The following is a 13141-nucleotide window of genomic DNA, read 5'->3' on the forward strand; positions in this document are numbered from 1 at the left end:
TGGCATAGCTCCTTTTTAACTGCTGCATCAACTGCTAGCCCTGATGTTTCTGTGGTGGCTGACAAGCAGCTCTGCGCTAGCTAACGTTAGCCATCTCGAATGAAATCCCAAGTTTGGAAGCGACAAAGGCGTCCGAGCCAGTGGTGACCCCAACAGCCGACAACTGAAGGCTGTTCTTGAAAGGAACCTTTGATCACCTGAGCAGTGGCACGCCAGCATGCTCGTGGGCACAGCTCATGTCCAAAGACAGCCTCAAGTTGTTAGATCCTGCTGACCCCCCATGAACCCAGACATATCTGTATCCACAAATAATGAGACAACGCAAAGGTTACGTCACACAAGATTCACTGAAGGGCCGTCGTAACGTTGAAAATCTCACGAGACTTTGAGTTTTAGCTTCTTGGGGTGAAACAGTCGACATCGTCTGGTGATTTGAGCTGTAAAAAGCAAAATTGAGGACATTTGGAATCACTTATTTTTACCTTCTAACGTATATACACTCAGGTGTGTGCACTCAAACAACACACACACACACACACACACACACACACACACACACACACACACACACACACACCATCTCCACAGTCGATGGTGTCTGCTGTGCTGTGGACCACTTCCTGTGGGGCTAATGGTCTTCCTGTCAGTCATAAGGCAATTAATTACCTTGGTGGCGCTCATTAATAAAGGTTCACTCCACCGAGAGACAGCCAGAGTGTGTGTGTGTGTGTGTGTGTGTGGTTGTGTGTGTGTGTGTGTGTGTGTGTGTGTTGTGTGTGTGTGTTGTGTGTGTGTGTGCGCGCGCATCAACAGCTGTCCATTACTCTCCATTAACTCTCAGATGCCTTCTCAACTTCTAAAGTGGTTTGGAGTGGCATTAAAGGTAGATGGACTGAACTTATATCCCGCGCACACTGATGGTGGCACTGCGGTGTAACCTTACATGGTCCCTTCTGCCCTGAAAATACTAACAAGCGCCACCTGCTGACAACAGAAATGGACATGTTAAACTATGAAGTTATTGTGATTTAATCCCCCAAATTTAATGTTGAAACCTTGATGTTAAATTGTGAAGATGGTGAGTTTTCATGCCACAGCGTTTGCCTGGCTGGGCGGAGCTTCCAGGCCTGCATTTCTTTTTTCAGTTGGAGGTTTTTGTGTTGCAGGCCTGGAAGCTCCGCCCAGCCAGGCAAACGCTGTGGCATGAAAACTCACCATCTTCACAATTTAACATCAGGTTGGAGGTTTTTGTGTGCAGGAAGGTGTGATGTGAGGACAGCGCAGTACTGGCAAGCGAGGTGTTTGGTTGGTGTTTATTCTGTAGCCACGCCAACAAGGGACCCCCAGTGTGCACCACCCATCATCTCAAGGTGCTGAAACTCCTCCCCTTCTCTCTGCAGGGTTGTCCCCAGATCCTTCCCACCTCCGAAATCCTGGTGCCGGCTGGGATGGTTCGTCCTATCACACTGCGAGCTCGGAACCTGCCACAGCCTCAGTCGGGCCAGAAGAACTACGAGTGTGTGTCAACATCCAGGGCAAAGTTTCAGCGTATCCAGCGGTTCGCTTCAACTCCTCCTGCATCCAGTGTCAGAACACCTCGGTGAGACGGACTCGCTACCCTGCATTGTTGACTGTTTGTTGATGTCTCGTGTTTGTCTTGAGTTTAATGTTCATTACATTTTTTCCCAACGCTTTCATCATAGTGCAGCTGATGACATTTTTAAAAATCAGAACAGGAAATAGATTCCAGGTGGAAGATGCAGTGCTGTTCCCTCCAACAGACATCAACATGCAGCTGGATGAAGCCTCAGGGAGTTAGCACGTTAGCATTATTGACTTGTTATCAAGACAGAAACGATGAGATCCCGGTTGAAAGGATTGCGTGACTGCAGGAAAGCAAGTTGACAGGGGGCAGGACATGAATGCTGCCTCAGAACAACCTGACAAACTGTCAGGATGCCATTTTCTATGTCACCCAGTGGTAACACAGCACAAAAAGCAGCGTGGACTCGTGAAAACAGGACGTGTGATATTCTGATTGTGTGAACAGTAATCGGCAATGGAGAAGAATTTCATCTGTTTATTGCTCAATTCGAGGCCTCTGTAGTTTAATGCTGACGTTAGCATTAGCATAAAGTCCAAACGTGTCTTCAGAACTAAAGAACATCCTCACCGTGGAGGTTGCAGACGAGTGTCCTCACAGAGGCTCCTGCTGCATGTAACATGATGACATCATCAGTCCCGACTGTACCCTCATCATCCCTCATGTCGTCCATCTGTGTGGTTGTCATGGCAACGCCCGAGTGTCTGGTGAAGTCATTAGTGTGACCCGACCTTCTCCCCTGTGTGTGTGTGTGTGTGAGACTTTCAGGGGTCAGAGGTCAGGCTTTCGGTGGACAGCCGCTATTGATGTGTCTGACTGATATTCAATTATAGGAACACACACATACACACACACATGCTGATTGATTATCATCCTTTTGCAAGACGACACTCGCCATCCGCCGTCCTGCATTCTGAAAACACACACCACTGTTCTCCTTCTACTCTCCCTCATTTCCTGTCCTTCATCTGTCCTCCTGTCGGCTGAAGATGCCAGACTCATGCACATGCACACACACACACACACACACACACACACACACACACACACACACACACACACACACAGGGAGAGTCTGTTTTTAATTAAGTTACTATTCCCAGAGGAAACTGGTCATTTAGTGCAACACACACTCACATACATTCCTGCAACATTCCTCACCATGACAACATTCAGTTTTCAAAATAAAAGGTCACTGCGCGGCAATGTGATTTGTATAAATGTTCATAAATCTGGTGAGGACCGCCCCAAAAACATTTGTGGTGTTAAAGGCAAAGTCACTTATTGTTCATCTTTCTTGTAGACAGCAGAGTAGATAGAGACCCTTCCCTTCCACACATGCTAGTTAGCTTAGCATCATAAGTTGTAGAGTTGTAAGTGCTTACATCAACTAGCTCAGGTTCGGTATGTTGGCGTGTCCAGTGGTTGTCCTCCTCCTCCTCCCTAACAAAGTTGACCATGATCAGAAGCAGCAGTCGCTCTTGTAGTCATCAACAAACGTTTGGTTTGTTGGTCCAAACTACAGTGGAGCTTTTGAGTTGCTAAAACCCAAACATAAGTTAGCATCATTGAGCTTGCGGTTCCCTCACCCAGGATTTAGTTCCTTCCTAGGCGTTAGCATTAGCTTTGTACTGCTAACCATTGCATTTAGATTTCAAGCATCATCAAAGTGGCTCATTAGTGAAGTTGATCTTGATGAACTTAACCTGAAAGTCTCATCAGCTTTTGCTCACCACAGAGCTGATTTACTGATTCAGTCACCCACAATCATATGGAAAAAATGCATTGGCTCCTGCTGGAGGAACCAGGAGATGACCACTTCCTGTCGGACCACAAAACATACCTCATCCCTGACATGATCACTTCCTGTTGGACTACAAAATAATACCTCATTCCTGCCATGTTTAATGTCTGTTGGAATACAAAGATACCTCATCCCTGCCATGCTAACACCAAAAATATCTCCTCCGTGTGACCATCTATTGTGTCAAAGTTCCCAATGCTGTCGCTATGGTAACACTAGCATAGCTGACTGTGTTGACCCTGTGAGGATGGCGGCTCATCGCTACTGCAGTGTGAATAGAAGGTTGTGATGACGTGTGTGTGTGTGTGTGTGTGTGTGTGTGTGTGTGTGTGTGTGTGTGTGTGTGTGTGTGTGTGTGTGTGTGTGTGTGTGCATTTCTTCTCATCAATATCAAATGTTTCACTAGCAGGATGTGTCTCATCAGGCAAGTGGGTTTTCAGGAGCAGCAGGTCGTCCAGGTGTGTTTGTGATGAGCAACAGCTTCAAATGTGTGTTCAGGAGGAGAGCTCTGTGTGTGTGTGTGTGTGTGTGTGTGTGTGTGTGTGTGTGTGTGTGTGTGTGTGTGTGTCTGTGTGTGCGCGTGTGTGTGGGTTGCTGCTCTGTTGGGCTCAGCTGGCTCCTTCTAATGGAAAATCAGGGCATTAGACACACGTCTCTCGGTAGGGCCTGATGTTCCACATATTTCAGCTGTGTGGTCATTGCGCGTGAATACAGACACACACACACTTTGGGTTATGATAATGTGGTTTTTGCAGGAAAAGTTCTTTTTAGTTTCATCACTTCGTTTTAGAGACGAGGACCTTTAGACATAGTTAGATGTTTTCTGTCCTCATGTTTGAGGTAAAAGTCGTCAAGCTGGATGGTGAAATCGTTCTTGCTGAGGAGGGAATATTGAACTGAAGTGCAATTAGTTAATGTGTGCGTGTGTGTGTGTTACAGTATTTTTACAGTACATATTTTTTGCTGAAGTCAGGTCATCAGCTGCCACCACTTAATGTATGTGTGTGCTTGTGTGTGTTTTAATAAAATGAGCAGCTGAACAGCCCCATTAAGACATATCGATTTTCAGTGTTTTAGAAAAACTCTAGTTTTTCTGATCGTGTGTGTGTGTGTGTGTGTGTGTGTGTGTGTGTGTGTGTGTGTGTGTGTGTGTGTGTGGTTCTGTCTTTGTGGCCATCCTGACTGGTCCTCACAACATCACAGAGCCTGTTCGAGGGTGTGCTGGTACATGTTTATGTTGTTGATGTGCCTCCTGTTTTATTGTAATGTCTCTTGTGGACCAACCCCCCCCCCAGAAAATACAACGGTAAAAGCTTATGATTGAATTCGAATTAGAAAGTGTTGGACATCATCTGGTGCCGGTTGAATCGAGAGGACATAATCAGGACACGACATCCATTTCACTCACACACACTTGCACAGACACACACTGACATCCCGTTCCTTCAGGGGACATCACATTAACTTACACTCATTTCCCGGAGACACACTGACCTCACCTTCACCCAGAGGGCTAATTGAGGGTCTGATGGCCCCAGTCCCCTCCCTCCCATCCCCTCTTAAGGAGGAGAGTCTGTACCACATCAGTGTGTGGATTCATGTCCCCACATTTTGTTTTTACAGAGTACTGTAACGCATATATTCATGTCCTCACCGTGTGTGCTGGTTGTTGTGACTGTTAAAAAGCTTCATTATACAGATATTGGCTATTAGCTGTCGTGTCTAACATCAGCTAGTCTGTGTTGCAGTGTTAGCAGCATTCAACTTTAGCAGCAGACTCGCTAAAATATGCTACAGCTGCTATGACTACAAAAGTATTAGCTGTAACATGTAGCCTATATCAGTAAAGGCTTGTTCATTAGCTTTTGCATGTAGAAGCTAAGACAGGTGTGGGCTACAACTCCAAGAACATTAGCGACTTTAGCTGCTAAGACGTCGGCAGAGCCTTAAATACTCATTGCAGTTATTCATTATGACCAGGTATTATTCCAATATATCCTTCTTTCATGCATTTTTTTCTGATTTGTTAGTAAAACCTTGACCGTCTCTGTCTCCCTCACAGTACTGGTACGAAGGCAACGAGGCTGGCGACCTCCCAGTGGATTTCTCAATTGTCTGGGATGGCGACTTCTTCATCGACAAGCCTGCAGCTATGAAAGGTAAGGAAGATCTGACAGGGAGTGATGGCGGTGGTGTCACGCCACGGAGGCCATGTTGGTCGAACCACCTCCTGCTACCACTTGTGTCCAGTTTGTCTGTGAGCGTTTTTACTTCTACCTTCCTTGGACCTTTTTAAGCCTAAATGTTAATTACAGAAGATCAACATTTGAATAAATCATCGCTAATCCCTCCTTCTCAATGGTGTGTGCGCGCGTCTATGTGTGTATCATCAGCGCTGCTGTACAAGTGCGAGGCCCAGCGCTCCAGCTGTGGTCAGTGCCTCAAAGCGCCGCCGACCTTTGAGTGCGGCTGGTGCACCGAAACAAGGAAGTGTCTCCTGCGGCAACACTGTCCATCACCTGAACAGAACTGGATGCATCACGGACGCCACAACCTGCGCTGCAGCCACCCACGCATCAGCAGGGTAGGGGATCGAACCCATGCCCTCCTGTCGTATTTGTCCCTTGATTTCCTCTGTGAGGCTCAGATCATTGACAGGTTAAAGTTGATATGGAAGCTGATTTGTGAAAACTCAATTCATCCGAATTTTCAGTCATCAAAGATTCCTTTAGTTGATTCTGGTGATCAAACGTTCCAGACGGCGAGGAGGCCTGATAACTGTGCATCAATAAGCAGAGACTGATAATCAATCATCTCAATCACAGATCGACCCACTGACGGGACCCCGCGAGGGGGGGACGCGGGTGACCATCGAAGGGGAGAACCTGGGTCTGCAGGTGAAGGAGATTGCACATGTGCAGGTGGCCGGCGTCCGCTGTAACCCCGTCCCCTCGCAGTACATCAGCGCCGAGAGGTGAGTGTGTCCCAACGCTGCTTCTGAACTGCTGGGCCCTTCAGGACATGTGATTGAGCGTATTGGTCTCCAGGATCGTGTGTGACATGGCTGAGGCGCTCCTCCCCCACTCTCCCGGTGGGTCTGTGGAGCTCTGCATCGGCGTCTGCAGCACTGAGTACCGGACGCTCTCCACCCAGACCTACTCCTTTGTGGTGAGTTTGTCAGGAAGGCCCCCCCCCCCCCCAAACAAAAAAAAGGCAGCTGTGGTTCTCTTACTCGGATTGAACTGGTAAACTTCTCCTTCTCTTCCTCAAGAGCCCCAGCTTCAGCCGTGTCCGCCCAGAGAGGGGTCCTGTTTCTGGTGGAACCAGGCTAACAGTGACGGGTCGTCACCTGGATGCTGGCAGCAGTGTCAAAGTCTACGTGGACAAAGACGAGTGTCTCTTTGTCAAGTGAGTTTTTGTTCATTAATGAAAGAGTTAATGGGGTTATTTTTTAAGTATAAACACATTTGACATGTCACCTCTGGATCCTCATCCTCCTCCTCCCAGACGAACCAATCGGGAAATAATCTGCATAACCCCTGCCTCCCTGTCGGGTGCTGGGCCTGCCACCATCCGGTTGATGATTGACAGGGCTGAAATCACAAGTGCTGAAACCAAATACATCTACACAGAGGATCCCACCATCACCAGCATCGAGCCCAACTGGACCATCCTCAAGTAAATACCACAACACTGAAAGGACACCAGTACACATGATGTCTGACCTGACCTCTGACGTGTGTGTGTGTGTGTGTGTGTGTGTGTGTGTGTGTGTGTGTGTGTGTGTGTGTGTGCACGCGCAGTGGCAGCACAGTGATCACCGTCACAGGGACAAACCTTCTCACCATTCAAGAGCCCAAAGTCAGAGCCAAATACGGTGGCGTCGAGACCAACAACGTAAGAACTTCTGAACTCCTTCCACCTTCGCTGCCACTGTGAAAGATCAGTCTGAGCGACATTCTTTCTGTCTTCAGATATTTAGGTTCACAAGCAGGTAAACACGCGTGTCATGAATCTGATGCTCAGACAGGAAAAGACCTGGAAATTGTTGTTTAAATTGGTCAGAAAGTTTTGTAAGTGTTTACATGTCATCTTAGTTTACATAAGGTTCCGCCCACTTCTCAAAACAGTCTCAAACTGATGACATCACTGTGAAGTCATCCTGGAAGGCTTGATTTGCTGTCATGTATCAGCTGACAGCCCCCCTCGCCCCTCCTGTCTCCTCAGTTCTGTACCGTGGTCAACGACAGTGCCATGACATGTCTGGCTCCTGGTCTGGTCTACAGTAAACCCAGCCCACCAGAAGGAGCGCTGAGGCCCGACGAGTTTGGTTTCATCTTCGACCAGGTGACGCACATGCCGACGCAACTTCCTGACAGTTTGAATTGGACAACTTAGAACTTTTATGGGTCCTGGACACAGTGGCGTTCAGAATGCTTCAGTTGATGATGACAAAACTGACCTGTCAAACCGACTTTTAAAGAAGTCAGATCCACAACAGGTTCAGGATCCATCCGAATTCATCGTCACATTTGCACTCCTCTGTCCAGGTGTCCTCGCTGCTCGTCCTAAACTCCACCCCCTTCACACACTACCCCAACCCAACCTTTGACCCCCTGGGGAATGCCGGGATCCTGGAGGTGAAACCTGGGTCGCCCATCATTCTAAAGGTGAGAGGGGGCTGACAGAAAGTTCACTGGAAACATGCGAGTGTATGATGGAGGAGGACTTAGTGTGTGTGTGCGTGTGTGTGCGTGTGTGTGCGTGTGTGTGTGTGTGTGTGTGTGTGTGTGTGTGTGTGTGAAGGGGAAGAACCTGATCCCACCTGCTCCTGGCAACAACCGCCTCAACTACACGGTTCTGATTGGAGAGTCACCCTGCCTGCTGACCGTGTCAGAGAACCAACTGCTCTGTGATTCGCCGGATCTCACAGGAGAGCAGCGAGTCCTGGTATGTGGCGAGTACAGTCACATGATGCTACGGTTTCCATTATGACGTTTTATGTGTTGTCATTGACCCCAGAATCAAAACATCAACACGCATCTGATAACGATCAATCAGTCGTTGTCAAGGCTGCTGCTAGTTTACGAGCCTCTTTGTTAACTTGTTCGCCGACCATTGGCACAGCTGGCGCCTGAAACAGCCATCAACCAAACGGTAAAGGTAGACATGTGAGAGTTGTTTGTTATTTTCATATTAATTTATTATTGTTGACTCTAATAAACCCTTTAAATTCAGCTGTTTTGCTTTGATTGCTGCTGTTGAAGCTGATTGATGAGTATTGATGGAGATGATAATTTATTGATATGATGAGTCGAGGAGGATCTTTCTAAAGGTGAGAGTCATGAGGTGCAGCGGCAGGGAGTTCTGGGTAATTAGTCTGACATCACACATCAGAGGGATACACACACAAACACACACACTCCAGCTATTGATTAATTATTAAAGCTATTGATTATTGATCAATACAGAATGTTGTGCCATGGGTTCTTGTCATCTTTTATTCATTAGTTTGTTCTCGGGAGCTTTGATCTGATGTAGAACCTTTAATAGAACTTTAATAGAGAATGACGTGTGTGTTTGTGTGTGATGAATTGAAAGCTTGCTAACGAGAGTTGGATACTGATGATAATCTGTGGGAAGACAGGTGGCGCCTGTCTTTAACTGCTTCTAGTTATCTAGTTACGTCAATGTAACTCGATAAATGAAAGTATTTAGTTACTTTATTAATAAATAAGTATTCATTGGACCTATTGACGAGACATTTATCCTGATCGATCAGATGTCTCACTGTCATGTGACCCTGTCCTTAGATCCTGGTTGGTGGTCTGGAGTATTCCCCAGGGACGCTCCATATCTACTCTGACAGCGCCCTGACGCTGCCCGCCATCATTGGTATCGGAGCTGGCGGTGGCGTGCTGCTCATAGCCATCATCGCCGTGCTGATCGCCTACAAGAGGAAGACTCGTGATGCCGACCGTACGCTGAAACGTCTCCAGCTGCAGATGGACAACCTGGAGAGCCGGGTGGCTCTGGAGTGCAAGGAGGGTACGTTTGGTTGTTTTAAGAATGTCACATTCGCTGAAGTGGAATATTTTGGAGGTCAAAAGATCTCATCGTCAGTCCTCACGAAACCTGTTAAACCAGCTTTAGCAACTCACTAACGTCTTCATGGAGGACCTGCTCAGGTCGCAGCTGATCAGGTGTCAGTGATAGCAAGGACTCGTGACTGTTAAACAAATGAGTCTCAGATTCATTATGCAGATAAATGTGAGTGTCATCAGCATATGAAGAGAGCGAGAGCATGAATCCGTTATTGAAGCACTCTCACACCCTAATCATTCATTAGCTTTTCTTTTATAATGACAGATTTCAGAATAGTCTGTCTTTACTTCCTCATCAGTTCAGTGTCTCCTTAAAATCAAACCTTCTTTAAGTGAGTAATCTGTTAAATAATGACTAATTGATAAGTACAAACTGATCAGAAGTACTGTATGTAGTTTGAATCTGATATATTTGTGTAAAAAACATGTTGAATGTTCATGACATTCGATGTATAAAATCACTCGATTATTAAAGTTTGTACTTTGCAGTCGAGGTTGGAGGCCGAGACAGAATAAGATTAAATAACAGTTATTTGGGGTGGGAATACTTCAATAAAATCAGTCCAATTTAATATTTTAAATCAGTTTTTTGGAGTGAAGAACTCAAGGGACTCGAGTCAGAAAGTTAAAATTACGTCTTCACTGGCGAATCAAACTCAACGGTGTGTCAATCGTGAGCTGTTGTGCCATGAAGTCATCGTCGGTGTCTCTCGTCTCGTCCTCGCCGCAGCCTTCGCCGAGCTCCAGACAGACATCCAGGAACTGACCAACGACATGGATGGAGTGAAAATCCCCTTCCTGGAGTATCGGACGTACACCATGAGAGTCATGTTCCCTGGAATAGAAGAACACCCCGTCCTCAAAGAGTTGGACGTACGTACGCCACTCACATGACCTCTGATCTAAGGGGTCTCAGTGTCTCAACAGTCTGCTCTCAGAACCGACAGCTACGTCTTAAGAACTGGTTGTCCCTGCAACAGTTCCATGTGTTTCTGAGAAGGTCGCGCGTCAGCTGTGACATCATGGCGTCTCTGTGCTTCAGTCTCCAGCCAACGTGGAGAAAGCGCTGCGTCTCTTCAGTCAGCTGCTCAACAACAAGATGTTCCTGCTGACCTTCATCCACACGCTGGAGGCCCAGAGGTCGTTCTCCATGAGGGACCGCGGCAACGTGGCCTCGCTGCTGATGGCCGCCCTTCAGGTATCCGCCCCACCGTCTGACATCTGTCTGTCAACCTGATCACCTGACCACCTGCCTGACTACCTGACTACCCGACCATCTGTATCATCTGACTTTCTGTCTGGATCAAGAGTGTCATTACTGGTTTAAAATTGTTACTGGGTTAGAACTGGTTTATTCATGATAACATTTATTAATCTTACCAAATGTATAACATAGTTAATAATAGATGTATTATAATAACTGGTGTGGTACTGGCTACCAGCTGGTTAATAACTGAGTAATATTTGGATAGCAGCAGGTGTTACTGGTTTTTACAAATAACTGGTTGCTAAATGAGGTGCTAAGGGTTAATACCTGAATATAACTGGTGTGTTACTGGTAAATAACGAGTGCGCTGTGGGTTGTTCCAGGGTCGTATGGAATACGCCACCATGGTTCTCAAACAGCTGCTGGCCGACCTGATTGAGAAGAACTTGGAGAACCGGAACCATCCTAAACTGCTGCTGAGGAGGTCAGCTCATGAACTTTCACCTTTGGCTGCCGCCCAGTTTGACCTTTGACCTGCTGCAATTTGAATCAACGGGAGGTTTGTGATGTTTGAATGAGAGGACTGTGGCTCCAGTCTGACCTTTGACCTCTGCGTTTCAGGACAGAGTCTGTGGCTGAGAAGATGCTGACAAACTGGTTCACTTTCCTCCTGCATCGATTCCTCAAGGTGATTGACGCCCTCCTCCCCACCTCCTCCCTGCTTTCTCAAGTCCCTCTTATCCAATCAGATCAGATTGCTGATAAATTACTCACAGCGAACAAAGACGATTTGCTGAATCCAGTTGATGAGTTTCAGGATTAAATGATGCTAATGAAGGAATTCAAACCTGTCTCAACTCACCCCCACCTCTCTCACCCCCCCAGGAGTGTGCCGGTGAGCCGCTCTTCATGTTGTACTGCGCCATCAAGCAGCAGATGGAGAAAGGGCCGATTGACGCCATCACGGGCGAAGCGCGTTATTCCCTGAGTGAAGACAAACTCATTAGACAGCAGATTGACTACAAACAGCTGGTAACGTGCATACACACACACACACATACACATACACACACACTCTGTACTCCTATGAATGCGTCATGTTTGCCTTTGGTTGTATGGTTTGGTACCATGAAGGCAGCCTACATGTGTTCGTCAGATCATGTGACTCTCTCCCTCTCCTAGACTCTGATGTGCATCCCCCCGGAGGGTGAGGCCGGTACAGAGGTGCCCGTCAAGGTGTTGAACTGTGACACGGTAACGCAGGTCAAAGACAAGCTCCTGGATGCCGTTTACAAAGGAATCCCGTTCTCCCAGAGACCGCAGGCTGACGACATGGACCTTGGTAAGACCACAGGTCACAGGAGAGGGATTTATCAATTATTGGAAACAAATCTGTAAATATTGGCGATGATAACAAGTTTACAGTAAGAGTTTATTTAGTTAATCTTAGTCATAAACAGTTGTTAAGTAATGGCTGGATCAGACGACACAAATTCAGCCAGGTTATGACCTGATTGCTCAGCTGCCGACCATCGTCGGGCCCAAATTTGAATGTCAGGAATAACAAACATTCTTGTAGTGGGACATAATCAATGTAGCCTCCAGGGTGCCCAACGAACCTGAGTCACCGGGACAAGCATGTCAGAATTGTTTCGCATTTCCTGTCTAGTTTGACATTGTGACTGATGTCAACAACGCGTGTCCTGGTGGGTCGGTGAAAGGAACTGGAGCTGCTCTGACAGTTATCTTGATTTCCACAGTGATTGTGAGAACCACAGAGGTTAAAACACGCCTTAGTATCCTCATTTACAAGAGTGACGTTAAAAAAATGACCAAAACCCCAATTTTTATTTTTATCTCTTGTGTTTATGTACAGTGATGCTATTGTACCTAGCATCCATAACCACAAAACATCGTTTAGCATGGCTCTTGTGACAGACTGGTACCTCGAGTTCAATTCAAAGGTTAGTCCGACCATATTCCGCTCTTCCTGACGCATGACGCAAGACCGCGAGCGTCTCACACGGCGCTTCTGCTGTCACCATGATTGACACTCCTTGACCCACCTCCCAGGTGACCTATGAACTCACGCATGGTCACAGATGATATCATGAAGGCATCACAGGATGATGGGTCAGAATCATGCTGCCAGTCTGATGGTCAAGACAGGAAAGGAATTATTAGTGTAGTCAGTAAAACGGAGTCATCTGATCTGGCCGAAATAACCGGGAGTCGTCAGCTGGTCTGGCGAGGGCCATGTTGTCATGGCAGAGCAGGAGCGTGGACGCTGTAACTCCGTGTTTGTGTTGACAGAATGGCGTCAGGGACGACTGACCAGGATCATCCTGCAGGACGAGGATGTGACCACCAAGATTGAGAGCGACTGGAAGAGGCTGAACACACTCGCTCACTACCAGGTGATG

General features: G+C 47.1%; 1 protein-coding gene across 1 annotated transcript in view; it reads left to right on the forward strand.

Moving 5' to 3' along the window:
- plxna3 (plexin A3) overlaps positions 1–13141 on the forward strand; it is a 57770-nt gene that overhangs the window by 39261 nt on the left and 5368 nt on the right. Inside the window, 20 exon segments of the mRNA XM_086213152.1 lie at positions 1401–1521; positions 1524–1600; positions 5470–5566; positions 5801–5991; positions 6233–6381; positions 6455–6575; positions 6679–6815; positions 6915–7085; positions 7211–7304; positions 7635–7754; positions 7958–8077; positions 8214–8357; positions 9221–9455; positions 10242–10384; positions 10554–10709; positions 11102–11202; positions 11340–11406; positions 11604–11750; positions 11901–12060; positions 13032–13135. Coding sequence (XP_086069278.1) covers positions 1401–1521; positions 1524–1600; positions 5470–5566; positions 5801–5991; positions 6233–6381; positions 6455–6575; positions 6679–6815; positions 6915–7085; positions 7211–7304; positions 7635–7754; positions 7958–8077; positions 8214–8357; positions 9221–9455; positions 10242–10384; positions 10554–10709; positions 11102–11202; positions 11340–11406; positions 11604–11750; positions 11901–12060; positions 13032–13135 — 2655 coding nt within the window.

This window comes from Aulostomus chinensis, chromosome 9 (genome assembly GCF_037954235.1).
Source record: "Aulostomus chinensis isolate RoL2024-O1b breed Wild chromosome 9, RoL_Achi_v1.0, whole genome shotgun sequence".
NCBI lineage: Eukaryota > Metazoa > Chordata > Actinopteri > Syngnathiformes > Aulostomidae > Aulostomus > Aulostomus chinensis.